General features: G+C 51.7%; 4 protein-coding genes across 8 annotated transcripts; all 4 read right to left on the bottom strand.

The window, feature by feature from the left end:
* Positions 1-4: 4 nt before the first annotated feature.
* Positions 5-7,535, bottom strand: GPAT4 (glycerol-3-phosphate acyltransferase 4). Its single transcript, XM_037371371.1, has 12 exons — positions 7,343-7,535; positions 4,472-4,541; positions 3,836-4,133; positions 3,593-3,667; positions 3,061-3,150; positions 2,849-2,942; positions 2,239-2,354; positions 1,964-2,019; positions 1,541-1,626; positions 1,175-1,303; positions 1,014-1,093; positions 5-398 (listed from the first exon to the last, which is right to left on the bottom strand). Exons 1-12 carry the CDS (start codon positions 7,505-7,507, stop codon positions 290-292), a joined length of 1,368 nt encoding a protein of 455 aa, XP_037227268.1. The 5' UTR covers positions 7,508-7,535; the 3' UTR covers positions 5-289.
* Positions 7,536-8,152: 617 nt separating this feature from the next.
* GINS4 (GINS complex subunit 4) lies at positions 8,153-19,621 on the bottom strand. 4 transcript variants are annotated; one of them, XM_037371375.1, is made up of 8 exons: positions 19,475-19,621; positions 19,165-19,251; positions 18,742-18,855; positions 18,178-18,275; positions 17,774-17,862; positions 17,305-17,395; positions 17,094-17,193; positions 8,153-8,239 (listed from the first exon to the last, which is right to left on the bottom strand). In XM_037371375.1, the coding sequence occupies exons 1-7, from the start codon at positions 19,583-19,585 to the stop codon at positions 17,097-17,099; spliced, it is 687 nt and encodes a 228-aa protein (XP_037227272.1). In that variant the 5' UTR covers positions 19,586-19,621; the 3' UTR covers positions 8,153-8,239; positions 17,094-17,096. The 4 variants fall into 4 exon arrangements, with proteins under 4 accessions (XP_037227272.1, XP_037227271.1, XP_037227270.1 ...); XM_037371374.1 differs by lacking the exon at positions 8,153-8,239 and adding an exon at positions 11,509-11,662 and having other exon boundaries at positions 17,087-17,193; XM_037371373.1 differs by lacking the exon at positions 8,153-8,239 and adding an exon at positions 11,549-11,662.
* Positions 10,179-13,448, bottom strand: LOC119140261 (protein phosphatase 1 regulatory subunit 3C-B-like). Its single transcript, XM_037371372.1, has 2 exons — positions 11,737-13,448; positions 10,179-11,662 (listed from the first exon to the last, which is right to left on the bottom strand). Exons 1-2 carry the CDS (start codon positions 11,748-11,750, stop codon positions 10,759-10,761), a joined length of 918 nt encoding a protein of 305 aa, XP_037227269.1. The 5' UTR covers positions 11,751-13,448; the 3' UTR covers positions 10,179-10,758.
* Positions 19,622-19,783: 162 nt separating the features above from the next.
* Positions 19,784-26,913, bottom strand: GOLGA7 (golgin A7). Of its 2 annotated transcripts, none has more exons than XM_037371377.1 (5): positions 26,663-26,913; positions 25,202-25,354; positions 24,752-24,853; positions 23,542-23,605; positions 19,784-21,121 (listed from the first exon to the last, which is right to left on the bottom strand). In XM_037371377.1, exons 1-4 carry the CDS (start codon positions 26,771-26,773, stop codon positions 23,558-23,560), a joined length of 414 nt encoding a protein of 137 aa, XP_037227274.1. In that variant the 5' UTR covers positions 26,774-26,913; the 3' UTR covers positions 19,784-21,121; positions 23,542-23,557. The 2 variants fall into 2 exon arrangements, with proteins under 2 accessions (XP_037227274.1, XP_037227275.1); XM_037371378.1 differs by having other exon boundaries at positions 19,784-21,124; positions 26,663-26,866.
* Between the last annotated feature and the right edge of the window lie 806 nt (positions 26,914-27,719).

The raw sequence follows: 27,719 nt of genomic DNA, 5'->3' as shown, positions 1-27,719 counted from the left end.
CGTATGGAAGCAAATGACACCATAAGTGTTTCATTTAATATTGCCCCTGCAAGGGGCTTCACTGTAACAGTAACAAGAAGGCATCTTTGCCAAGACCTGCCCAGGGCCTGAAGACTCGAGGCAGTAATAGTGCCTCTGGGAAAGAACAGCCAGAGGATGAAGGAGCAAGTCCAAGCAGCTCTGGAACAGCCAAAGTCCAAAGATTCAGAGCTGCTTCAGACAAGTCCTGGCTCGTGCTGGAGGCAGAGGGCTCTGGCCAGGCCCAACACCAGTGCTGGAGGCAGAGGGCTCATGAGCGGCTCCGGTCTTCATGGTTGCCTACAATCATTTTGCTGTAGAGTTTCTGTTGCTCCTCCTTGAACGTGTCTTTCACCTTCTCCCTCTTTAGTCCTCCATCCCTGGGGAAAGAGTCATACCATCAGAGATGCTGCAGGTGTGCACCATCTGAAATTTCAGTTGGGGCTGCTCAGAGCAGGGCAGAGCTCCCGCAACCACCAGACAGCTACCCTTGTACCTTACAGTGCCAGGGCACGCTGCAGACCAACCATCCCCAAGGGGAGTTACTTTCACACCTTGCTCTGCCAGGAGCTGCACCCATGGCCCCACGCTGTGCTCAACATGGCAGTTCTGTCAGAAGTGTGAGCTGCTCTGATACCACTACAGGAGACTGCCTGCAGAGTCCCTCTGCCCCTCAGATCTCACTGCTTGAAAAAGGAAGTTCCCAAGCTCAACCCACTTCGCTGAGCATCAAGGTAGAACCAGAGTATCCCAGTGCAAGCTGAAATCACAGAATGAAGCCCTGGTGCCCAACACACACAGCAGAAGCAAAGACCTGGGTCACTGCTACAGAAGAGCAGTTTTGGAGGTCACAGGCAACATCCATCTCCATTTCTCCATAGCCCTACTGTGCCCCGTGCAAGACACAAACTTATCTCTGCAGCCCACAAGCACAGACAAGGACACAGGAACAAGGAACCCTGGCACCAGGAAGAGAAAAGCCTGCCTGGACTCACCAGAGCAGATCCACAAGGCCCCCCTGCCTGGCAATGGCTGACTTCACTCGATTGGCAAACTGGACAGCATCCTCTTTGGGCTGTGACAAAACAACACTGTTCAGCAGGAGCAAAGGGCCAAACAGACAGCAGATCAGATAGACCAGGTCCACCTTACTCACCTGCCTGGTCATTGGGGGCAAGTACCAGACACTGCAGACAATGGCCCAGCTAGTCATCATCCTAAGGAGGTAGGTTACCATGCCATATTTGCTGCTGTTCCAAAAGGCATCTCCAAACTGTGGGTCATACTACAGAGGCAGAAGAGCTCATCAAAGTCAGGGAGTGGCTGCACCCTCCCTGAGGCTCCAAGTTCCACCCCAAGCCCAGCAACAGGCCAGCCCTCCCAGAGCACTGCACGGAGTGACCTTGGCTTCCCCCTGCCCTCAGACTGGGCTGTTGACCTAGCAGCACCAAGACCGGGCTGCCAAGACTGAGCTCTCACACAGAGGGCTGCTTGTGCTGTAAGAATGTTTGCTTTGCCATACCTTGATAGCTACAGGGTAAACTGTGGCTCCAATTTCAAAGCTCCCCTTTTTGAACATCATCACAGATGTGTTGTTGATGCACGTTCCTGCAAGAGGCAAGCACAATCTTCTCAACTCCCCTTCGCAAGTCAGTTCAGAAGTCTAAGCTATACAGCCAAGGGCTAGGCCACAGGCACCCAGCAACTGCCCCCTAACACTCACTCCAAACCCTGTTCTCTGTGGGCACAGGACGTGCCGCTGGGACATCATATATCTGACTTCCACATTCTGGGTTCAGTCAGCTCTAAAGATGCAATGTCCCCCTTGCCTCAGGGAAGGGTCTCAAGGCCCTTGGCTGTGTAAGAAGGGAAGGAAGAGAGATGCTGTGCTGTCCCAATGGGTCACCTCCACCAGGTGCCTGTCTGGCCTTGCTCCACAACTCACCTTCTGGAAAGATGAGAATAGGCAGTTTGCTCTTGTCCTGGACGTGCTCTGTTAGCCTAAGTGGAAGAGCGTCACCAGTTAGCACAGGGCACAGCAGCTGTCACTAGCAACCCGCAGAGCATACAGTCCTTATCCTGGGGGCTACCTGGGTGCCAGCAAGTGGCACAGTTCCCAACACCCATGAGGCAAGGCAGTGTCTTCACCCAAGGGACGTGGGCAGCTCCCCCCACTTCCCCAGCCTCCAGACCTCCTCCTGCAGCTAGCAACTGGCACACCTTTTGGCGACAAGGTGACGATCTTTGACCTCAGAGCGTTCAAACCAGACGTGGGGGCAAGCTTTCACCATGGCCCTCTGTATCACACCCATGAGCCCTCCGTGGATCTGACCCACCTGAACAGGGCAAGAAGACACAAGTTACAAGACCAGGGGACACATGAAGGCCCAGGCAGCTCCTAGCTTCACGGCAAAGTTGTGGTTCATCTTTCTACCCTTGCCCTGGAAAGGCTGAGAGGAAAAGTCCCAGGCTTTGACTGGAAGGACAGATGTAGCAAGGCCCAAGTGCTTTCCACATTGCCAGAGGCCCAGCTGGGGAAGCACTTTGCTCTTCTGCGGACGGCAAAGCCCAGAGCTTTATTTGAAAAGCCATGCCCAGATTCCCCTGGTGCTCTGAGTCCCAAACCAAGCTTGCTGGAAAGCCACATGCCATGGGACATCTGTGCACAAGGTCTGAGAGTGCCCTGCGATGTCATGCAGGGAAAAGTAGTTCTGCATGCTCAAAAGCCTTTTGCTGCCTGCTCCTTGTCCCACGAAATATACTTGCTGCTCCCACCACATGTGCAGCCAGGCCCTGGCAGGCAGAGCTGGGGCTGAGGTGCAGACCTTACCATTGCGTAGTAGCCATCACTGGCCAGGATGATCACGTCAATGGGAGATGTGTGATTGGCCACACAGATGCCTCCATTTCGGGGTCTGTTTTCTCTAAATGCAAAACAAAGGTACAGATGAGGACAGAGGAACAAAACATAAGGCCTGCAAGAGGCACAGCACGGAGCAGTTAGTGGAAAGGGACACCCTGCAGCAGACAGTGCCTCCTTACCGGTCATGGTAGGTGATGATGGCTGTGAGGGCGCGCACACAGATCCGGTAACACATCAGGTGGACATGCTTGCTCAGGAACTCCTTACACCTGCAGCCCGGGACAGAAGCTGTCACCCCCTGGTTCTACAGTATCGCCTGTAAGGATGTCACTCAGCCCAGCTGCCCCAGGACATGAGATCCAGGCAAGACTTCACATCTCTCCCACAGGAACACATCTCATCCTGGGTTTTGCTGTCACCTTATGACCACCGATTCTTAACTCGTGAGAAGCAAACCTCAGCCTTTGCTCTCTTCTGTTATCTTTCCTTTCAGAGCCCAGGGCTGAGCTCTGCCATAGGCTTAGTGCTCACATCTAGGCCTTTTGTTTAAAATTACAGGGTGTCTCTTCCTGGGAGGCCACAAATGCCAAGACCACCCACCTTGTCTGCAGCAGGCAGAACAAACAGGCCTTGCAGGAAAACTTCAGGATTCTGAGGTCTCAAACTGCACAGGGGGCTCCCCATTCCCTCTTCCCTCAAACACAAACTCACCTTCCATTTGGCAAATATCCCACCACTGTAGTACCAGTCACCAACAAGCTGATGCCAGTAAACGCCAAGGCTATCCTGCAGGAAGAGGGAAGCTACACGCTAGCATAACCAGGCCACAGGCCCTACTCATCAAGTAGCCCACCTCTCCTGATCATGTTGAACAGGCTCTGTGGAGCTTGGAGACCAGCTGCACTTGCTGCAGTGGGAACATGCCATCAGCACCATCTCGGCAGGAGCACTCACCTGAGGGGCAGGAGGAAGCAGTAGCGGATGAGCACCCCCAGTCCCCAGAGTACAGTGAGGCGCAGACTGATATACTGGAAGTTGTAGTTGGTCCTGCTGAGCAGGTTCCAGGACTCCAGCTCTTCAGCTGAAAACCTCTTGGTCACTTCATCATCCATGATGGTCTCAATGCCTTTGCGGCAGAAATAGAAGATATCTGAGAGCTCAAACTCGGGGGTGTCCAGGGCTTTGCCACTGCCGCTCCGGCGGATCTCCTTGATCTCCTCTTCCAGTGATGTTGGCTCCTTTGCAATGATACCTGCAACATGCCACAGGCAGCTCTGAGCAAAGTATGACTTGCCCATTCAAATGCAGCCGAGAGCCAGGGCCCTTGCTCACTTGCCCACCCTCCACAGGGCCCCCTTCCCTTCTCCAGTTTAGACAGGCATAGACCAGCCCTCCCAACCCCGTAGAAATGAAGGACTGCCTGGGCACTTCCCTCCCCTTCCTCACAAAACGGACCTCTCCATAGCTCCCTCCACTCCATCTACATGGAGGAGGCTTCCCAGAAAACCTCAGCTGCTCCGAGACACATTTACCTCATCTCCCTAAAAGAATTTTGAACTTCGTATGTACCCATGCAGGGCACAATCTTACCATTGACGTAGGGCTTGTATAATGGATGGTTCTTCTCCTTGGCACCACGCTCTATTCTCAGTGTTGCCCACTGCAAGAGACAAATGATGAGCAAGGTTCACAAGGCTTGTAGCTCCATTTCACACTACCCCTTGTTCTACAGTAGACTTCCAGGAAAGACCATGGTTAAGGGGAGAAGATGGGGCTAAAGCAGGAGGCTTCCATACAGAACTGGAAGAGTGAGTGGTGGACACAACTGAACCAAGGTGGAAGCAGAGTCTGGCCTGGGAGGAATGTTTTTACAGCAGAGACCTGCCTGCCCTGCAAGACAAGAGAACTGATGGGGAGGTGACTAGTACAGGCACAGGACAGCCATGATGTTTGTGCGCCACTCTGCATAGCAGAGCGCCACAGGGAAGCCGAGAGGTCAGTGCTGATATGGCACAGCAAGATTTTCTGCAGTCTCTGTGTCCTGTAGGCTCTGTTGCACCTGGCATGTGGTTGCCACTGCACAGCTTCTGGGTGGACCGTGCATCCAGCTGGTGTGGCCCACACCACAGCGCAGGAAGCCCATCATGGGGCTGGTGCTATTTTTCAACCCTTACTTCTTCCAAGCTCAAAGCAGAGACTGTGTTTTCAGGCTGCTGCTAAAAACATCAGGCCGATGACAGGATGGGATCCTTCCCTCTCAGATTCAGCTCACAGCTGCTGCTGCTTCTCAGCTGACCAGTCAGTCCAAAACTGCAGCAGCAAGCACCCTTAGACAGCTCTGTGGCAGCTGGCTGCCAGAAACCATGCCCAGACTACCTGTTAGCCATAGAAACCTCTCTCAGCTAATTCTCAAGGACACCAGCAAAAACTGCTGGCTGGATTTCTGATCGGTCTTTCTGCCTGCCCTCCAAGTAACCCTCTCAGCTTCACTCTCTTCTTCATTACACAGGCCTGGGAGAAGAAGCTTCTGAAGGAGGACTTGTGTACAGCATGCCAATTGCTCCAGGCTAGCTGCTCCATCAGGGATCTGTGAAGAAGGGGAAGCTGCTGGAAACTCCTGGCAACCCAGTCTCAGCCCGTGCCAGCATCAGGTCAGAAGGCAGTGATGTGGGAATGCTAACTACATATGCAGTTTCCAGCTCATCCAGCAGCTGCCTTTGCCAGCAGAAGGAACTGCAGGATTGCAGAAGATTGCCTAGACACTGCCATCCCAGAGAAGTCAGGAGAGGAGCTCTCACCCAGCAGGTGCTGAGCAGCCTATGGAGAAGGCGTTCGTTCCTTGCAAGCCCAGCTTGGGCTCTATCCTGACTGCATTAGCAGAAAACCCAGACTCCCATCTGGGGAACAGGAGGCATGTCTCCCTCAGCCACCAACAGTGATGTGTAGCCACCACCCCAACCCCTGCAGCTTGGGCTGTCCCCCCACAGGTTGCCAGACTGGACTGCTGTCCATCTGGGCTATGTTTGCAACACTGGCCTCTAGAGATGCGAAAATCTTTCAGGTAAATAACGCTCCTCAAAAATCCAATTCTGAATGACCAAACCTACCGAGTGAATTTTCCACCAAAACTGTAAGCAGTTGGGCCAGAGTGCTCCTCTCACCCACCACAAAGATTCTTTAATAAAAGCTGAAATAGACTTCAAAGTCTTTTCAGAAAAATAGTTTCAAAATTAAACACCAAAATAGATGCTGAGATTAAACATTCCTGAATTGAAGAAAGGAAAAAAACCCAAAAAACAAAAAAACCAAGGTGAAAAGTTCTATTGTAGATAAACCAAAATTCTTACTGATTTTTTCTCCCAGTTCAGTCACTACATTTGAAGTCAGGTCTTCAGACACCTGTGTTAACAAAGCACCTCACAAAGCCCAGGGTCTTCCCACCCGCACCTCAGGCTTTTTGGGAGGACTCAAGAGTTTAAAGAGCTGAACAGTGCAAATTCCAGGGCTGCCTTCCCAAGCCAGCCAGTACAGAGATACTGCTGGGGAAGACCACCCCTGTTCAAACAGCACTAGCCATATCATAAATCCTTTAGCAGCCTGAACTTCATATTTAAGAGCCTAAAACCTCCCTGTCAATCACAGGTCACCCCTTTGGCTTTTGCCTGGGCTGCGAGGGTAAGGTGGTGTAGGATCTTGGCAAAAATTCTCGTCTCACCAGGGACTTGCTTCAAGGAGACACGTTGGCTGTGAGACAGCCCATAAAACCAGCCTGCAAAAGGCAGGCAAGAGAACAGCACGACCCCAAGCTGGAAAATTCCACTTGGCCTCTCTTTAGCAAGAGGGTCAGCAAGGGCTGCTGGTCGTCCTCAGAGGCTGCAGGTGCAGCCATGGCTGCTGGGCCCAGCAGATGAGCAGGCAGCGCTGCTGAGGGTGAGAGCTGTGGGTTCTGGCCACAGACCTCAGGGCCTGCAGTACAGGAAGCCTTGCCTTACCTCCGGCTTTGGCTTCATCCAAACATGACCCGGAGAGAGGCAGCCTGCTGACTGCAGCCTTGCCCCTCCCCATCACACCCTACACCCCTTTTGGCTTCCTTCCATATCAAATTATACCAGGCACACTGCCTTGCCTAGGACATTAACCCACCCAGGCACACACCTCCTTTCAGCACATTGACAGATTCTCCCGCGCCACCGCATGCTTACAGGCCACGCTATATCCTACTGCTTTACTTACAACATTAATTACTGGGGAAAAAAATGCTCATCAACAGAGCTCTAGTAAACTACATTTGGATGAGATGACCCAAACAGGTCATGTGGCACCAGCACACGTCACCAACAAACCAACCTCTCACCCCAGTCACCTGCAATGCTCTGCTGAGGGGCAAAAGCCTCTCTCCCTGGCACAACCACGCTTGACAAGACCCCTGTAAACAGACAGAAAATTACGAAAACAACTTACCTGGAAAATCTTTAATAAAGTTTTCATGTAAACCTTGCGGATGCCAAAGGAGACCCCAAAAATTGCTGGCACAATGATGAAAACCAGAAGCAGAGTGAAGAGGACAGTTATAGAAATCCCCAGGAGATTAACAACCAGGCTGTCAAAGGGGAGCAGGAGGAACATGGTGAAGGGCCCAGGCAAGGCTGGAGCCCTGCAGCCAGACAGAAGGGCTGCCCACAGCAATAAACCAGTCCTCCTGTTATTCAACAACAGTCTCACACATGCACTGAGTTCGCAGCCTGCTCACAGACCCCATTCCAAAATTCACATCCTTTTCAGGCTCTGCAAGAGAGGGAACACAACAGGATCAGGGCAAGCAGTTGGGAAAACAAGCGAACAGTCTGCTGGAAGCCCAGGTGAGTTCTGACAGTGTGGGCTGAGGTGCTCAAAGACGATGGAACACACACAGAGGTTCCTCCATAGGTGTGCAGCGAGCACTGCGCTGACACAACTGCGCAAATGGATATCCTCCCAAGGCGCCGCTGAGCAAGTCCTGCTGTGGGGCGGCTTGTGAAGAACCTGGCAGCAGAATCCCCTTCTGGCTGCTGAAAGCATGCAGAGTCTCTTCACAGGGAAAAGGTGGAGTCCATCCCTGAGCCTGCATTGGAGGAGATCGAGGGAGTTAGCACTTGCAGGAGCCTACTGTGTGCGGAGCTATTGTTGTTCTTTCTGTGAGGACACAGGCAGTAACAGAGATCCTTGCATGACGCCTGGAACAAGTTTAAATCCGGAGGCCCCTGTCATCCACTCATGCTGAAGGGTCATTATAGACATGAATGAAGCCTGTGTCCCTGGAAAGCTCTTCAAACAGCAAGTTGGCTTCTTGGCAGATGAGGCACTCACATGTCACCAGCACTAGTGGAGGAAAGAGAAACCGAAGTCAGGCAAGTCACGGCACCTCGGAGAGATGTCAACTCAGTGAGGGTGGCAGGAAGCCAGGGACAGTGGGCTCTCAAACCTGGAAGATAGCACTTGGGCTGGTCACATCACTCAGAGCAGCTCCTGAGACACAGCAGGCTCAGACTGGCACTCCAGCTACTGCCTGGCACTGTCACCGACTTGGGAATTACCCCTGCTGCCACTCGTCCCGTATTTTCATACCACCCACACCTCAGATTGAGCAGACTTGTCCAGAACCACGCCTATTACACAGGACACTGCAATCTGGTCCCAAGCACAGGAAAGGAGTCAATGGAGTGACATAAAACCCGTCCTCACGATAAAGATCTTATCACTGCTCTCATTTCAGAGGCATCTGAGAGCGCTGAGCTAACCAGGTACCCAGATTCCTGGGAAGGCATCACTTCCTCTACTGCTGTACACACATTTCCCCCACCACCACCACCCCCAGCACACCAGGCAGCTTCACAAACAGCTCAGGACAGGGAGTTAGCCCAAGGGGACAATTAATGACGATGATTAGTCAAAGTGGAACTTGCCGGGGACACGAGACCGCCAAAGTCAAACACTCAGCACTACAGCCCTTCCGGGGCAGGACTGCCTCCATGCCATGGCTATGTGCAAGGCCAACCCAGGTAGTAAAAACAGATGAGTCTGTTCCGGGGGGACTCCCCTCCAGACACTGCTTTCACCTGGCTTCGAGCAAAGGCTTCGGAGCGCCAGCCTGAGGATGGGCTTTAGCCGGTGGGCAACAAGCACGCCGGAGCTGAGGAGAATCTGGAAGATCCTCTCGCTCCCCCCGTACAGTGTCTTCCAGCTGCTGGCATAGCACTGCCACACCAGTGGAGCCAAGAATGTTGCTGGCGCTCCAAGGAACACACACACCGTGTCCTGGGAGAGGCACCTCTGCAGCCACGTGTGTAACTGCCCACCACACCACAGCTGTCACCCATCGGGGCAGACCGGGACTGGTGCTGGCAAACTGGTCAGAGGAGCCCCCCGAGCCGGCACAGGGCTCGGCTATCACGTTCCTGCCCGGTGTCACCCCGCTGGGGCAGGTCACGCACCGGGCAGCCCTCGGGCCACAGCCGCTGGGCCGCTGGGCAGGACGGCGCCGCCGGCGCCCCCGGGCTGGCAGGTCGCCGCTCGGGCCGCACCGCCCCGGGGTGGCAGCGGCACCCGCCGGCCCGCGGCGAGGCCTAGGGGCACGGCGGCCGCATCCCGTACCGACTGCTCCGGGCTGCAGCGCCGGGCTCCGCACTGGCGGCCGCAGGCCGATCGCTTCCACTCGGCCCACGGACACGCGTAACGGCTCCCCCGGGGCCGCGCCCCGCGGGCGCAGCGAACCGCGGCGGGGCCGAGGCTCAGCACGGCGGCCTTCGGCCTCGGCGTGTGCGCGTCGGGCGACGAGCGCCGCGTGGGGCGAGCTCCCGCCGGCAGCCCACGGCCCCGGCCAGCCCCGCTCCCCCGCCCCGGGCCAGGTCGGGCGGCACTGGGCGCCGGGGGGGGCGCTGCGGCGCGGCCCGCACCATGGCGGGGAGGCCGCGCTCGCCGAGGCGGACACCGGTTAACGGTCCGCGGCCTCGCCCCGCCCGGGCGCGCAGACCCGCCGGGCGCGGCGGCCCCAGGCCCGCGCGGGGAAGCCGGGGCTGAGCCGCCGAACCGCGCCGCACGGGTCACGCACTCACCTGCCGCCGCCGCCGCCGCCGCCGGGCCCCGGCTCCGCCCCCGCCACGTGCCGTGCGCGCCCCTGCCCCGCGCTGCGTGAGTTGACGTCAGCGCGCCGCCCGCGGGGCCGCGCCCGCAGGAGCGCGCCGTCCCGCCCGCCGCCGACAGAGGGCGCCCGCCCCCCCCCGCCCCTCAGGCAGAGGCAGCATTCGCGAAGCGCCGTCACTTTATTAACTCCCCGTTACAGCACCAGCGACCGGACGCGACCCCGCCGCCCCCCGCCCCGCCCAGTGACCGCACGGCTGCCCCCGCGGCGAGCCCTCCTGGGGACCGTGGCTCGGGGAGTGCCCACGGCGGCAGGCTGGCAGGGCGGCTGCAAGCTGGGAGGTCTGCCGAGACCCCAGGCCCTGGGGGGTGCACACCCCACCCCAGCCACTCCACACAAGGCACTTGGGCAGCACCAGGACCCCCGTGGCTCACAGGGCTGGCTCTCGCCCAAAGCAGAGATGGGGTCCGCAGGCCTCAGCCATCCCTTTGTCACCCCCCTACTCTCACAGCAGCATCGCCTTGAGAACTGAGGGGCAGGACTTACACCCAGCAGCAGCTTCTAGCCTCAACGGCAGGAGCCAGCAGTGAAGAAGCTTCCACAGAGGCCAGCAGCTGCTTGTATGGCAACAAGCCAGACACATGGAGGAGCTAATAAGAACACCTGTGAGCAGCATCTTCTGCAGCTGACCCCTCCCCAAAGACCCTTGCACCATAATGAGAACACAGAAGGGACCTACACCTCTCCCCATGCTGATTTCCTACCAATAAGGAGCCTGGGTCTCTGAGCGCCGCCAGGTCTGCAAGTGAGAAAGGACCAGGGCGGCAGCCCGAGAAGTGCCAAGATGCTCCCAGGCCCTGCTGGAACTCTTCACGGCATGGGAGGGAGAGCAAATCATGCCTGTGTGGCAGATCCTGTAATTCCTCCCATGGTTGTTGTCCCAGTGGGTGTTCTGCCCACACTGGAAAGAGATGCAGAACTCTGTGGCCCTGCAGGAAATGGATGGCTTGGGCAGGGCAAGCTCAAAAGAGAAGATGTCTGTGTCAGCTGAGCCATATGTGCTATGCATGTACCGGCAGGAGATGTCCCGGAAGCTCTTCCAGCCATCAAAGCTGATGCGGACCATCACCTTCTTCTCATACTCGATGTTTCTGACCTTCACTGTCCCTGACAGGGCACGGTCCTGGATCAGGCAGTTCTCCAGGCAGACAAGGTTGCTGTGTAGGCGGCTGCGGAAAGTCGTGTAGTCCACAGAGGGCTGAGGGAAGTCCAGCACATACCTGCACACTTCTGGGCACAAGTCCTGCAGCCTAGGTCGGAAGCAGGCAAGGTCAGACAGGGCATGCTGTAAGTCACAGAGGTCCTCCTCGATCTTTGAGAAGAAGCGGACAGCCGTCAGTGAGAGCCCTTTCATGTCAGCAAACACGACTCTCTTCTTCTTCTGGCCCTTTGAGCTCTTGGTGCTGTCTCGCCGCTCGGGCTCTGCACTCAGTTTCTGGTTGAGACAGGACCGGAGGGGTTTGCGCCCACGGTTGCCCCGTAGCTCCTCGTAGGAGTTCAGCAGCTTGCGGATGGGGGGCGAGTGGCTCCCGCAGAGCCGCATGGCCAGGTCCACGGGCATGGCTGGGGGCGCGACGGCCCGCGCGCTATACACCTGGAAAAGCCTAGAGGCGAAGAGGGGGTCAGGCGGCGTGTTCCCGGCTGCGGCTCCCCCCACCCCCGCCCGCCCCGCGCTCACTCGCCGCAGCTCATCGCCTCCCGCCCGGTCCGGTCCCGCTGCCGGCGGCTCCGCGCAGTCAATGGAGCCGTGGGAGCGCCGGCGGCCGGGACACCCCGCGGCCGCGGCGGCAGCCAATCAGCGCCGGGGACACGCCCCCCAGCGGCCAATAGGGGCCCGGCGCTGCCCCGCCCCGGCGGGCTGAGCCCGCGCCCCCCCGCCGTGCCGCAGGGCCCCCCGGGCGGCGCGGCCCCCGAGGGAGCGGGGCACGGAGAGCCGGCCGGCCCGGGTGCCGAAGGCCACCGCCCCTGTGCCGGGTAGCGCTCCGGGCTGCGGCCTTCTCACCCTCCGGGACGGGGCAGAGCCCCGCTTGCGCTGCCGAACGCAGCCACAGAGCGGCCTAACAGGAGGCGCAGCACTGAGAAAGCTCCTAACGCCACAAAAACTTGCTTTTCAAAGGCAAACGTGTTCTGGACTGCCAACACCCAGAGGAAGCTACAGGAAGAAGAGGAGCGTGTTCCTCTCACACCGTCTTCAGTGGTGGGAGGTTTGAACCGTTGTTTTACATCCCTTTGCAGGCGCTTGTCTGAAGACAGCTACTTCCAGGGTGTCTGAGCATAAATAATGCCCCAGGCTCCAGGCTCACTCTCTACCAAAAGCAAATCTAACTCAAGTTTCTTACCCCAGATCCTTTGCCCTGAAAAAGAAATTCACTCATGCCTGAGCAGGCAAGAGCCACTGTGGTGTCCCTGACATCTATAATCAAAATCACCTTCTCTGTTTAGCTTGCATGTGACTCCTTGACAGAAAAGTCCGCCACATAAATCAGATCACCCCTGCCCTGTACTACCGGCTAATCTCTCCAGAGCTGTCTAGCCATTTATGTTAAGCAGCCCTGATTGCTCCTGCTGACAGCACAGATTTCCATCAGCTCATGACACAACCCACCTATCTGTATTTATATATGGCTCTCCATCACTACCACATCTGAATGTCTCCAGCACAACACAAGACACCTCTCACAACCACCAGAAGCAAGCTTGAACCCAGTGCCTGGCTGGAAAAAATCTGCAGTTCAGCTCTGGCTTCAGTCAGCAAAAACATCAGAAAAAGAAGTGAGAGACTCAAGATGGCACCATCCCCCTAGAAGGACGCATGGCACTTGTGTCACTGCTGGCCAGACGCTCCTGCCTGAGGAGCAGCAGGGCAGCCATCACCATCTTTGTGGGTGACCAGGAGCCAGATGTGCTCGTCTGGCTGGGCCCACAGCAGCTAGAGACATCTGCTCATGGCCAGGACTACCAAATACCAGCCCCCAGCACCAAAGCAGATCCATCTGCCAGGCCAACGCCAGGCCTCCTGCCACCAGCACACAGCTGACTCACTGTGCCACAAGCCTTGGGCTGAAGCCGTGGCTGGTAACCGCGCCAGAAGCAATGCTCCCCATTTCCAAGGCCAGCACCACATCCCTCTGCAGAGGTCAGCTGGAGGATCAGCTGTAGCATACTCACCCCTACAAGGTTTAACTGCAGCTGCAACTGCTCAGATTACAAACCCAAGCAAGATCCCACGAGGTCATGACAACAAACTGTCCCCCTTATCTCTGAACCAAGGGCTCATGGTCTTGCAAGTTGTCTGCTTTTGAACCTTTTGACTACTTGAAACTTTACTCCACGATTTCCAGTTGTTTCCCCATCGTGTAAGAAAGTTTGTGTGGTAGTTATTGTGACTAGGTAGTATTGTGACTAGGTAGTATACCAGTTGTTTCCCCATCGTGTAAGAAAGTTTGTGTGGTAGTTATTGTGACTAGGTAGTATTGTGACTAGGTAGTATACTAGGTAGGTGTGTGGTAGTATTGTGACTACCCTCCCTGAATCATGTTATATATTTGAGATCAATTTCCTGTAGATATCCAGGAAAAAAGAAATAGAACCACCTTTGGATTACTTTTCCTAATCAGGACTTTCAGAGGACATCACTTTCACAAAAGCCTCATCTTCTTGACAAAGTTGCAGACACTTCCCTTTCCCCCAGCACAGACAGAACAGAGGCTCAGTGTTAGCAGCAAGGTAGTATCCAGTCCCAGAAGTGTCCCAGTATTTAGTCATGGAAGGACACAAAAAGCAGACAGCAGCGTTTTCAGGTATGCCAAAACTGAATTTCATTGAGCCTGACTGGTTTTAGCCTACTAGCCATTGTCAAAAATCCTGCACTGCCTGTGATGACATTGCCACACACCAGCTGCCAAGACTCCAGAGAGGAGCTGTACTGAAGGCACTCTGGAAACAATCAGATTCAGTTAAGATCCAGCTGCTTGAAGAGGACAGGCACCCCTTATGCTCACATTGCCGCAGCCACGTGAGATACAGTGGTGAGGCAAGTACTAGCTGTCTGGGCAATTGTTCAGTCAAACTTAATAGGGCCAAGGAGAAAGTCTTCCAGACGTGTCACCTAGACATTCTCCAAGCAGCTCTTCCGTAGCACACTTCTGCACCAGCAGATTAACAATGACTTTGGCTGGGAGCTTCAGTCACCTCTGTGAAGCTGCCCGGGCTGTAGATATGGGCAGGGCAGAATCCACAGCCCTTTCTGGGGGGCTGGGCAGAGGTATGTGCTAATGATTCCTACGGATTAAACCCAGCCTCCTCTTAATGTCTATACTTAAAAGAATCTTCTTTACCTAAATGGATTTATTAGGAGCACTATAAACCAGGCATGCAAAGCCACTCACCCCACAAGATGCACTGTCACCCCCCACGTAGCAGAGGAAGGGGAGTGTCAAGAGGAGCACCAGGCTGCTCCTCACACAGACAACCATGCAGGCAAGACTGTCTCAAAGGAACAGGAGCCACTGTCTGTCAACGCACATGACAGACACGAAGCTGAAGTAGCATGGGACACTGGCTTCTCCTCCAACTAGAAGAGGCACACAGGGGCCAACAAGGCTGGAGGAACTTTTCCTCTGTGTGACCAGCATAAAGGAATTGCTGTCCCCCTTGCCCCAGCAGCTGTTTCAGCAGAAGGGAGCTTGACAGTCTGTACCTCACAACCGCAATCAGAAGCTGTACCAGAACCTCTCACTCTGTGGAGGGAGGGCATTCAGATCACACATAGTGCAAAGCTGTGTTTTCCTAAGCCCATGATTACAGCTGTTCCATTTTAGTGAAACTGGTTGCTAGTGGTCTTAAATAAGGCATCCCAACAGCTATACACTGAAGCTTTCCAGAAAACGCCCTCCAATTCGTCACTTTGCATTTGTTCTATTGATCAAGTCTCCCTGCACAGGGAGCTGAATGCTCTGCTGCAGAAATCTAATACAGGGCACTGGCCTGATAGGAAGCAACATAAATGACACAAAGCATAAAAGGTGATGTAAAACCAAGACTCCTGTTCTCATGCTGCAGCTATGGACTGTTCTGGGAAAGCTCTGCCAGCCTCATGCTCCAATATCATTCTGAACAACATGAAGGCACCACAAGCTTACAAAACTCCTCAGAGTTCTTCCACAGTGCTCAGCTGCTGACCATGCAGACCACCCTGTATAAGGGCTCCGGTTACTCTGGAGTTCACTGACCAAGGCAGTCTTGAGCTTTAGGATTAGCTGCAATCTCCCTGCAATTAGCTGCAATTAGTGGTGCAATCTCCCTGAAGTCAGCCAGTCCAAAGAAGCAGGTTAGAAAAGGCTGGAAAAGCAGCAAGGCCTCTCACTCTCCTTGCTGGACTTGATCCACACGCAGAATTTCAAAAGGTGAAACAGCAGCACTCAAACCCTCTGCGCAGGACCTGCTCTGGTGTTGGCTTTATGCAAAGCCTGTGCACGTAGCAGAAGCACAGGTTGAAACACAAATTTTACATGGGCAGTATAAAGACCCCATGGCTCTGGCACAAACGCCCTGGGCATGAACCAGTTGCTCTGGTTAAGAGGTTTGTGACAAACCTGTGCATGCTGTCTGACATTTCCAAAGCTTTGATTGTGGTTACACCACTCACAAATCTGATCAGAGAAAACACAGCTCCCCATGGCTCCTGGAGGCATTCACTTCTTGGCCCAGGCCAAGAAATGCCACTGTCAGCATAAGGTCCAGGTAGCAATTCCAAATCCAGGCCTACTGTGCATGCAAGTCTCAGATACCTGTAATGGCAAGGGTGGGTATTTCACAAGGATAGTGCTGTTATGGCCAAAATGCCAGGAAAAAGCAGCATAACTCCTCTCTGGCCCTATTAGAAGGGGCTGTACTGACACAACTGTATCCACACTGGAACACAGGCTACATACACAGAACAAAGCTTGTGCAGCCTGCCTTCCCCAAAGGCAGGGTCTTTCCAACTAAGGACAGACTTGCTGTTTGGCCTGCATAATGTTTCAAGGGAGAAACTGAGGGAAGTAGAAACCCTGAATTAGAACCCTACCTTCATGGCCATATCCTAGCTGTTACTTCGTCAGAAAGACAAAGGGAACAAATCTGGTAAACATTTCACCCTCCCCTCTCACTGCAGGTAACAAGCTCGGGCTAAGTTCTCCACACAGGACCCCATGACTCTCCCTTTGCTCTGAGCTGCAGTTCCCATCCTTAACGTGTTCCAAATCCCTCCTGCTCCTTCTGCAAGAACCAAGATTTGCTCTGCCACCATATATCATCATGTGTAACTTTTTTTCTCGATGGAACATGTGACAAAGATGGTGCAGAAGTATCCCCCCACCCTTGTTGCGGTTCACCTCAGAGGAACTGGCCACTTGCACAACAGCAGGTTGTGTAGATCCTGTGATGAGATCAAAGCTGATGGGGGAAGGCAGAGTTTACATAGCTGGTTGCCACACCATTTAGTCAGTTTCCACCCAATAGCCTAATTTAAAGAACAGTGATAAACTGGAACAGGAATGAACACAAAGCTGCAGGTTTAAAAAGAGAGCACCCTGCTATTTACAAAAGGTGTATTCACCTTTGAGTATAGATGTGCTCTGTCCACATCTGCTGTCAAACCAGCCTGGGATCTAGAGAGGCAGTAGCTACACTTGTCCCTCCCTCAGGACTCCAAGGGGACTATGCAAGGTTGCTGCAAAGCCTTGCTGGAGGGAGTGCTGTGACACAGATTGCCCTCGCTCAGCAGCACCAGAGAGGAGTCTGGCTGTATTCCAGGCATGTCATAAGCAATTAAAGAGTTCAATGAGCTGTGGGGGCAATGAGCCCCTCTGCATCAGCAAAGGTGTCCCGCTGCTTTATTTGCATGTTTTCAAGGGTACTCCTTTCAACACCACTGCTGCCCTCCCCAGCCATGCTGCTTACCCAGGTGGCCCCACAGCCCCACCCAACGTCCCCGATGACAGTGGTGGCTGCCCCCACCGTCACTGCGGTCCTGGCCCCACACTTACCACTCACCCTTCAGATGAGCTGCACCGCTCCCGAAGCCACCAGTGGGGCTATGGTCCTGTATCGGATGAGATGCTGTGAGCCCTCCTCCAGGTCAATGGCGTACTCTCTGCCAAGGACAGAAGTGATGCTGAGCTGCCTCTGTTGTTCTGCTGTAACCCATGTCTCTTCTGTGGGACTAGCTCAGGTACGTACACCATACAGGGAAGTGCCCACCTACCTCTGCTCATCTGTCTCTGGCTCAACCAGGATGTTCTCCTGCCGCTCCAACACCCTCAGGAACACAAAGGAGTCCAGGTTGGGCTTCGGAACTACAGACAAAGGATGCAGAGCACAAGCTCAGTATTCACTTATGCTCTTCTGCAAGACACTGAGCTGACAGAAGGGTACGAGGGACAGCAAACTCAGGGCCAGTAAAGGAATTGCCAGATGCTTCTGATCAGATGTAGTGTGCACAGCCTTGACTTAAGACAAGGCTCAACGGCAGGGGCAGCATGATCTTCTGACAGCAGTATCAAGCCATGTACCACACGGCAGAGCAGTGTTACGACACTGTCGTCACATCATCTTTGCTGCTACTAAGCACTAGCTGGAGGACTACGCTTTTTAACATTTCATGCTCCCCGAAGTCTTCCCCACACCCCTGCCACTGTAATCTTCAGATCACCCCAGAGTCTGGATGCACTCACCTGATTTTAGGAGAGACACTTTCTGTAGGTTGGGTGGCATGTGTTTTAGGGCCACGTTTTTCAGGTAAGTCTCTGTGTTTGCCATATACCTGAAACAAACCATTGGAGCATTTACTGGTTTAATCAAATACAAATTCTCAGGAAGAGTATTGACTCAAAATGCCAGCAAGTAACATCTCCCACTCCCACAGGCATGGCCAGAGGCAAGCCTAATGGCTTGTCCCGGTAATGGGCTCAGAGTTACTGGAGTTATTTTATTTCAGTCCACATGGAAACCTACCAGTAAAACCCATGATTCTTACTGCAAACCTAAGGCTAACAGTCTTAAGAACTGTTCAGCATGATACACGGGCAAGTTCTCCCTCCCTCTTTATAGGTTGTAGATGCATCCAAAACCTACTCACTCTTTAGCAAAAGCAAACTCCTCTGGTGACAGAATGGAAGGCTCCCCTTCGGTTCGAGACTTCTCCTTCTCCAGGACATGGGGGAAAAACTTCTCTATCTGATATTGGAACAAAATCCCAAAGACTGAAACTAGTCAGTAGTTTAGTGCCTACAGTCTCTGCTCTTCTCTTACAAGCACCAGTCCACTGCTGTAAAGGTTTATACAGCAGCTGCAGGCCTGCCCAAATACCTGTTCCTGCCTTAATGAGTGATATAGTCAACTAGGGTCTGCAAGCTACACAACTGTATGTGTACGTGGCAGAACCCAGGCAGAACACGCAAGCACTTCATTGTGTCATCCTGGGCTTAGACGGGGTAAGAAAACACTCATTGCAACGCTGTGATCTCCCTTCATTCAACAGAAAAATGCGTCTAAGGAATTAATTCCTTCCGGTTGCACTTAAGAGGATACAGATAGAGTGTGCTTTATTTAAGTGCCTTGCTGAAGCAGGCGGCCTTGTATGGGTAAAAATCACTCGTGAAGTCACCCTTTTTCATCCCCTGGGCAGCACAGCAAGCATTACCTTCACAAGCCTACATCGCAAGTAGCTGCTGAGCACATAACGGATCCTTTCAATCTCCATGCGGTGAATGCTGACCTTCAAGTCTCCTCTCTTTGCCCGTTTCAAGTTTGCCTCCTGCAAAGAAAGGTAAACAGAAATTAAACGGTTGAAACGCCAAACAAGAAACAGAGTGGAAGACAAGTTTTGTAAATAGAGCCCACAAAAATAGACTGCAGCTGTTTTTGGTGACACAAAGCATACTGTTTCCTTGCATCTCCCAGTCCCCTCTCAAGACAAGCTCGAAGAAGGTACTCAGATGAGCCTTGTACCCCAGCGACAGAGGAGCAGATAACCCTCGTAACCCCAGAGAGACCCAAGCACGCATCTGCCAAGCCAGGCAACCAGGGCCTGCCTACACCACCACCTTAGCCCAGCAGAACCTACCATATGGTCCAGCTGCTCCACAACACACTCGATGACCTCAGGTTTGCTCTCCAGCAGCTCTGGAGCAAACTTCTCATTCAGCCAGGCCTGAAAGAATGCACGATGTCAGCAGAAGCAAGGAACGCACCTGCCACATGCCAGAGTCCCCAGAGAGGCCAGGAACTCGGCCACCCCTCCTCCGGCAAGGCCAGAGGCCCAGCCCCGGCCGCCCCACAAGGGCCCCAGAGCGCCCCGGGCCCCGCGTTCCGTCATCCCCGCCCTGCCCCTGCCCAGGGGCCCGGGCCCGGCCGCTCCCCCCAGCCCGCACTACCTGCTCCAGGCTACGGATGAGCTGCGCCGGGGTGAGCACCAGCTCCTCGCTACAGCCGTCCGAGTCCGCCCCCGGGGCCCCACCGTCCGCCGCCGCCGCCGCCGCCGCCATTCCGCCGGTCTCCCGCCAACCGCGGCGCCCCGCCCCGCCCCGCCTGCGCGCCCCGCCCCGCCCCGCCTGCGCGCCCCGCCCCACCGGCGGCAACGGCGGGGGCGCCTGGAACGCCCCGGAGGAGCGCTCACAGCCCGAACCCCGCTGCGGCAGGAGCAAAACTCTCCCCCCCGGGTACTACCAAACAGGACACGGACATCGTTTAAGAAAAAATTTACTAATCCGTTAGTACTCCTGCCAATATTGCAACAGATGTGAAAGGCAAACACTGTTACAGTTTAGAAAAAACAAGTTTTATACAATTAAAATGTTAAACAAATCTCAAAAACCCAAAATAATCAGTGGCTGAGTAGTAAGCCTGGAATTTCAGATCCAGTATTAGCACCTACAGCACCACCAGAAGCCCAAACCGCTCTGCACAGGCCGTCTCCTCCCCTGAATGCTTGAATTCCTTCTGCAACTGCACACTGACGCTCTGAACCAAAACCAGGACATCCTTGCTTTGATATGGGAAAAGGATACAAGAGAAAAATGCTAAACCAGTCTGGTTGGTAGGAACTTTTACTTTTGCAGGGATTGCTGAGGAATGTCAATGTGTGGGGGATACGGAGTAACGCACAGCTCCACTGTTCAATAGTTGCCAGCAGAGAAAATTAAGAAACCACCTTACACAACATCTAAAAGTCCGTCAAACCAATGTTTTCCTATAAATTATATACAATAAATCCATAAAGAAAGTCTTACACTTCACATATTAATCAGAGTAGGGTAGGAATTGTTACGTTTATTGGTTCAGCATCCATTTTATTGTACTTACTGTTTTATGAATGAGTAGACCCCCCTCTTCTGGTGAGCATTGACAGATGCAGTAACAGCACAGACATAGTAGAAAAAACACCACTATTAAACTCCAGCTATTCCTCCCCCTTCTAGGAACAATGAAAACATTGAAACAAGTAACCCCTTGCCTTCTGGTTTTCCATGAGGATCAACACAGGAAATATAAAATCCTCATTGCCTTGAGTCACTTCTTGCCAGGCAGAGGCACTGTGTATCCCCTCACTCCAAGACTGAACTGGAGGGAAGGCCTCGTTTCTGGAAAATTCCCAACTCTGACTTGCAGTTTTCCAAAGCCCAACTGATGTACAGAAGGGTTTAAGAACTAGGGAAGAACAGCACTGTGCTTACGCAACTAGAAATAGACTTCCGTTGGGCTAAGTGCCCTCTTTCTTTCAGAAGAGTATGGTAGCTTTACCACTTTTGGGTTTTTTTGAAAAACAAAACAAACCACAAAAAAAAAAACAAATCACCACACCCAAAACCAAACAAAACCCCCAAAAAACTAAGAAGTGATCTAATTGCTTAAAAGTTTGCCACAAAATGGATGCTGACCAGCCAGGTCACCCCACGTGGAGCAGTTTTAGGAAGTTAGTCCTTGTAGTAGATGGCACTGTGGATCTGGCAGCAAAGAAAGGAATGATGCTCTGTAGTAGGAGGTAGGGGAACTTCGATACAGCAAGTCCACTGTTGAGCTATCTGCTAGAAAAGAAGTTTCATATTATTAGAAACTATTACTAAATGAAACCAGCAAAACCCTACACCAACCTTTACACAGCCACATTTTGTTATCTTAGGAGGTACACAGCGGGACAGGTAGGGTTACCACGTGCTGTGGTGAACGTAACAGCAACAGAAGCCAACACTCCGGATTTCATTTGTCTAACAGAAAATAAAGACCTCTACTTCCTTGCTTCTTTCTGCATAACCATCGTAAATATTTCCAAACTCTTTTCTGCACACATTGCCAACAACCTAGACTTACACTGCCATCCCCATGATCTGCCGAGTACTTAAGACAAGGGATCCCATTAAAATTTGAGCTTTCCAAGAGCAAAGCCTAATGAAAGTTCAACAGGTATTTTGGAAACCTGGTGATAGTAATTTTGCAGTTCTATACTGCATGCAAGTAGCATGATTCTTTATTTTAGCCTCTCTCTTTCAGGTACTCCCAGCACACTTTTCACTTCATAACTGCCACACAGTATCATGAAAACCAAGTGCCTTTCAGCACCTTTTCCCAGTTAAACCTACAGGTTGCTGGCCACTCTTAATTGAAAGCATCATGAGTAAAGATACCAAGGTGAGAACTGGAACTGCATCCAGCTGAAAAACTGCAATTAAAAGTTTGTGTATGCTAGCATACACTCAGGGACAGAGTCATACAGAGGTGTTTTCACTTAAATCTATTGGGTAGGATAAGGTCTCAAATACAGTAGTAGATCTCAGAGTTCCTCTAAATTTACATGCTGCAGAGACCATTAAAGTCTTACAACACGCCATCTAGCCTGTCGTGTCCACTACCACTATACTGGATAGAAAAACACATTTTGTAGAGCCCATGTAGGCTGCATTCACGAACAGATCATTCAGTACAGCGTGCAGGCTCCAAATGAGTAGGAGGAAGTAAAACTCCAGCAGGCTTACTTGAGTACTCATACTGCTTTCAAAACAGGTTTACTGACAACAAATATTTGCAATTCATCAAACTATCCAGAACTTCATCATACAAGTCCTTCTGCATTTCAGAAATTTCAGTTGTTTGAACACTGGCAGAAATAGCTTTTAAGTAATTGCTCAAAACCCACATCACCTAGAACAACATTCTGCAGTAACTGCTATGAAATGAGTCATGACCAATGCCTTGTGCCAAATATATGCAGATGCAGTTGATAAAACACTAACTTGTTTCAACAACAGAATACAAGTGCCATGCAACACAACATCTTCCCAAGTGCTAATAACCACATAAAGAAGGATACTTTGAGACACAATTGGCATCTACAAATGATGCCAAGTTACAAGTCAGAGTTGTTTAGAAACGGGTATGCATCAAAGAATCTTCACCGTATTGCTTTACCAGAACTTATGTCATGGTTTGCTCCAGTATGTGGTAGATTAACCTGGTTTATATGCACTGTAAACACGGGTCAGTCATGAGCAGACTACCAAAAGGGAAATCCTAGAGATACATAGCAGTGGCAGGTTACAAAAAGCACTGAAACAATTTTGTAACAGTACCAAGTCTAGTAAACTTGCATTTTCCTTTCAGGCTGTGTTAAGGCTTGACTCTTGGAATATATCATATTCTTCTAAGATTCAGGACAGCAGGTAAGATATTCTGTATTTATACAGTATCTTACAAAATGTTTCTGAGCAGCAAAGGAGTTCACTGTTCAGTCCCTCCTGGAACAGAAAAGCTACTATTCAACAGAAGTGAATCTTCTATATACTAGCAGCAAGAAGGTAAAATGTAATTACTCCCGTTGATTTGTTCAGGATTCAGGGGCTATTAATATTGACTTCTGGGCAAAATAGAAGGGGATCTTTAACATGCTGTGGTTATGACCTTGATTTCACAAGTGCTCAAAACATGGAGGCTTTTAATATAGACCCTGGCCTGAGGTACCACAGAAAATAACTTGAAAGGAAAAGCTGTATCTTTCACAGCAGTATAGGAAGAGCAGGTGCTAGTATAGTACCATCAACGATTTTTCTTGACTCTTTTTCTCATACTACTAGTACAAAAAACTATCTGGAAATCCAAAATAAGCATTTAATTAGTCACCTATTTTGAAGCCTAGATTTAAGGGTTAGTCTGAAGTTTGTCTGCTCAGAACCTTATGACAGAAAGGCTTCACGAGAATAAAAGAAGATCCTTTTCTCAACAGAACAGAGAACAATTTTGGTAACACTTGATCTGTATTAACATTCAGTGGCATAATGCCAAGTATTGGTATTTCTACTTATTCAGAAAAGCTAGTCCACACAGGATTTATGTGAACAGCCTTTGATTACATATAGTGGTGGGATAAATATTCTGTCTCAGTATGACAGAATCTACCCCTCTGAGCATAGGAAACTGGTTGAGAATGAGCTAGTGTAAGGTTAACATGTACCTGAGACTCCACAGTTTTATCTTCCACTGGTCATACCTCTGTCTTCATAAATGGTAATTTCAATCTGCACAGAAAAGCTATTAGGGAAACATACTATAAAAAGATTATGAAAACATAACAAAAAAAAAAGGCAGAAAAACATTAAGATTTTAGAACCTTTGATCTTTCTGCTTCATACCTGCTGTTTCAAGGCTAGTTTCAGAGCTACACAGCAAACAAATAGTACGCCTAAGAGATGCCCTGTCAGGTCAGATCAGTGATCGATCCAGCCCAGGACTGTTCTGCCAACAATAACACAAGATGCTGTGTATAGAGAGTTTGTGAGCCTTGCCACCTTCTGTTAAATTTCAGGAAAGGCTATGCATTAGACAAACATTAAAACTTCTACAGTTCAGCTACTAAGTCACTAATCGAACTGAAAATGAGTATTTTTTTTCCAGGAGGTGTGTGCACAGAAAAATGCAGAAAACATAATAACTGCATTCTTCTCATATTGGTGACAGCTAGAAGCTATTTAGACAAATACACAAATAACCCAACTGCAAGAAATTAGCCTTAGCACACATTTCATTGGCATTCTGTGTTTCAAGCTGCTCCGGTTTCAATATTCTCAAAAAACGATGTGTGTTAGTCACTCTATCGCTAGACTTGCTATTCAAGGTCTTTACAACCGCTAAAGTAATGAGTAATGACTAGATAAATGCCTGCAGTGTGGTTCAAGAATTGAAGAATAAAGGTTGAAATAAGCCATGCTAGAAGCAAAAGCAAGTTCTAGGCTGGCATCTACTCACAGTGATGTCATATGGCGAAATCTTCGCCAGAACCTGAGCTGAGGGTTGCAAATTAAATGGCGATCTCTTGCTTTCATGTCATTGATTTCTATCCTAACAAGTTCTTCACTTTTTTCAATCTGACAAACTGCATTTTTATAGGTCACTGAAATAAAGGAAGCATCTAAAGTGTTGGAAGTACTCTGTTTATACACATTGGATTTTCAGGAAGTCTGAAAGGATGGATTCCACTTTGATTGTCTTTCGATATGACAAATCTTAATGTACTAAGGGTCTGACCAGAGAGCACTACATAATGGAAACAAAACTAATCACATATTCTGCCATATCACAAACCAAGCATGCCACTGAGATAAAGAGACAGCACACATCACAGATGGACAAAGCAGGAAACAATCTAAGAAACCACAGAAGGATACAACTCTTAGTCCTCTTTCAATGGGGTCTGTCAGAAGGAGGCCCTGAGGAGCATAGATCTTTTCGTTCTGTTCTTGAATGAACTTGGCAATTTTCTTTAGAACCTGGTAACAGAAGAGCACAGAGGTCAGAGTTCCTTCATCAGGCTTCCGCACATTAGAGTCAGAGCCCCAGCAATATTACAGATACAGCAACATTAGGAGAACCTAGCACACAACTAGAGACAAAACTTGCACAATTCCTCTGAAGTACAAGTAATCATTATGTTACTTAAACTGACTAATAACAAGTCTGTCTGATGTATATGTGAAACAACTCTGCAGTAACATCCAGAGTCTATATGGAATTTGTACAATGGTGCAAGTCACAGGAAACTGACCAAGAAATAAGTCTTTGGTTGAATTCTGAGATATACTCCCTTGCAATTAAGAAGGTAAACAAAAGCAGCACACCTTTTCATAATGCGTTTCCATACACAAGAAGATGGTATAGGCAGTCAGACAGGCGAGACACCCTTCAAGGTAAGATTGGCCCCCAAGTTTTTCAGCTTCTGCATAGAGGTTATTCAGTGTTCGGACAGTCTCTTCAAACTGCTGCCTATCAATCTGCAAGAGAAGTCAAGTTTAGCTGTCACATTCTGCACGTTTCAGAGCTCACCGATATCTTCTGCCTTCATTTATTGCCTATTTGCACTTCCATGCTTTGCAGCCACTGTTTAGAGACAAAGTCTGAAGGACACCAAGTTACAGACCTATAGCTCTTCGTTGAGTATCTGCCAAGTGATTAGGCCAATCTGAATTCCAACACAATGTGAACACCAAACAATTAAAGAGTAAAGTAACTAAGCCAATGTGCGATTCAATTCGGGGTGGGGGTGTGGAGCTTAGTTCAGGCACAAGGAGATCTGCTGGATTAAAAAGAGCAGTTAGGGAGTAGACTAGTAACATCTTGCTGCTACAGTGCTGATCAAACAAGTGAGAATTGCCACGAGAAAAAGAAAAGGCACTAGTAAGGAGTGTTTGTTTTGCTGTTAGTGGAAGATACTACATCTAACAGCATTAAACAAAATGAAAGTACCTGAGACAGTACTTGTGAGGCTACTGAACAGGCCCAGCAGAACTGGCTGGGCTCCACAAGGGAGGACAGTGTTAGTGCACAGCAGCACAACAGTGTACGCTTTATTCTCACAGACATAATCAACACATTCTACATTACTGTTACAAAAGAGAGCTGCTTTCTGCAAGGTTAAAGAAAGTACAACATGCCAGCATTTCATAAACAATAAAGAGAAGCATTTTCAAACTATTTTGCATGTGGCTTTTCACCACAAATTAAAAGTACCTGCTTACCGCAACTGATCAAAAATGCTATTTGGACAATAAACAACGCTATTATGCCAAAAAATAAGCAATGTGCAAAGCAGAATGTGCCTTACACTTTGAAATCATGCCTCTCTGGCACTATGCATAGGGCTGTAATAAGAAGAGAGGATTAGAAAGCACTAGCTGCCTTAAACTTAAAGACAGTAGACGAGATCTTCACACAGCATCCCTGGGGTGCGCCGGAGGGAGAGCCGTCCCAGGACAGGGACACGGGGGAGAAGCCCTCCCGGCTCCTGCCCCCAGAGAGACGGGACAAGGGAGCTGAGGGCTGTGCGGGAGACCCACGGCGTGCTTCACAACAGCGCCGAAGGGGACGCGAGTCTGTCGGGTCACTCGTGGTCGCCGCCGGGCGCCAGCCGGCCCCCGCCTGCACGCCGCGACACCCACGGCGCACGGGCGTCCGCGGGGCCGGGCCCTGCCCCACCGCCGAGCGGGCCCGCAAGCCCCGCTCCCGCCGCGGCCAGCCTGAGCTGCGGGCCCCAGCGGCCCCGGGCTGCCCGGAGGGCTCGGGGCGGGCCCGCCCCACCTTACCCTGTTCTCCAGCTCGGCCGGGAATTTGCTCTGGAACTGGCACCGCGTACCACCGCTGTAGTCGCGCTGGATGAACACCTTGCCCGACACGGGCGCCTGCTGCGGCCTCATCGCGCCGCCGCCACTCGCGGCCGCCGCCCGCTCCGCTCCACCGGGCACCGCCACTCACTTACGGCTGTCGCAAAAGCGTCAGGAGGACGCCGGGCCGGGGAAAGGGCAGGAGTGCGCTCTGGCGCACGCGTCGGGCCGCCGCCGCCGTAGTGCGCAAAAGCAGCTCGCGAGAGAGCTGAGCGGGGGGGTCTACGCATGTGCGCACGCCGCCCGGTCCCGTGGGCTGCGTGGCGACTGTTATAGTTGGATTTGAAATAACTAGAGTCCGAAATAAGTTCACTGAGTGTTTATTAAGGCAGGAAAGAAAAAACAGCGCTGGGCGGCCGGGGAGTCGCAGCTCCAGCCAGGCTCGCAAATTCCGACAAGTAACACAGCCCTTTTATCCTCAGCTTCAAGGCCGGTTTAAGCAAACAGTTATGCTCTCAGTCCCGTAGCAAGAAGCTGTATATTACAAAACTAAACTATTTTTACACTAAAGTCTAGACGAAGACAAAGGTTGTCATAGTAACATGAGATTATGGTTTAACATTGGCCTTGAGAAGGTACATCTCGCAACCTCATGGGTAAGTTAACTCTTTTCTCGCCAGACAAAACATTCTCAAATGTGTTGCAGCAAGATCATTTCTTTTGTTAAAAACCCATCTGATCAGCAAATTACCCTTAGTTACTTATTACAGCGACTGTCCCTCCCATCACAGGCACAGCTACCCCACCTGCACGCCGCATGGTATAGCCCGCGTGACGCCCCCCTTCGAACACATGGTATAGCCCTGACGACGCACGCGCGTGCAGCCCTGCGCGCCCCGCCCCCCGCCCCGCGCGCAGACATGGCAGCGCTCCGCCGGGGCCGGGCGCGGCGCTGGGCGGTTTCCGCCGCGGGACTCGGCAGCTTGTGACCGGCGCGGCTCTCCTCCGGGAGCGGGGCGGCGCGGCGCGGCGCTCGCCC

The sequence above is a fragment of the Falco rusticolus genome, chromosome 20, assembly GCF_015220075.1.
Source record: "Falco rusticolus isolate bFalRus1 chromosome 20, bFalRus1.pri, whole genome shotgun sequence".
In the NCBI taxonomy this organism is placed as follows: Eukaryota; Metazoa; Chordata; class Aves; order Falconiformes; family Falconidae; genus Falco; species Falco rusticolus.
The sequence above is the reverse complement of the archived record's forward strand: the minus strand, read 5'-3'. Positions and strand labels throughout refer to the sequence as shown.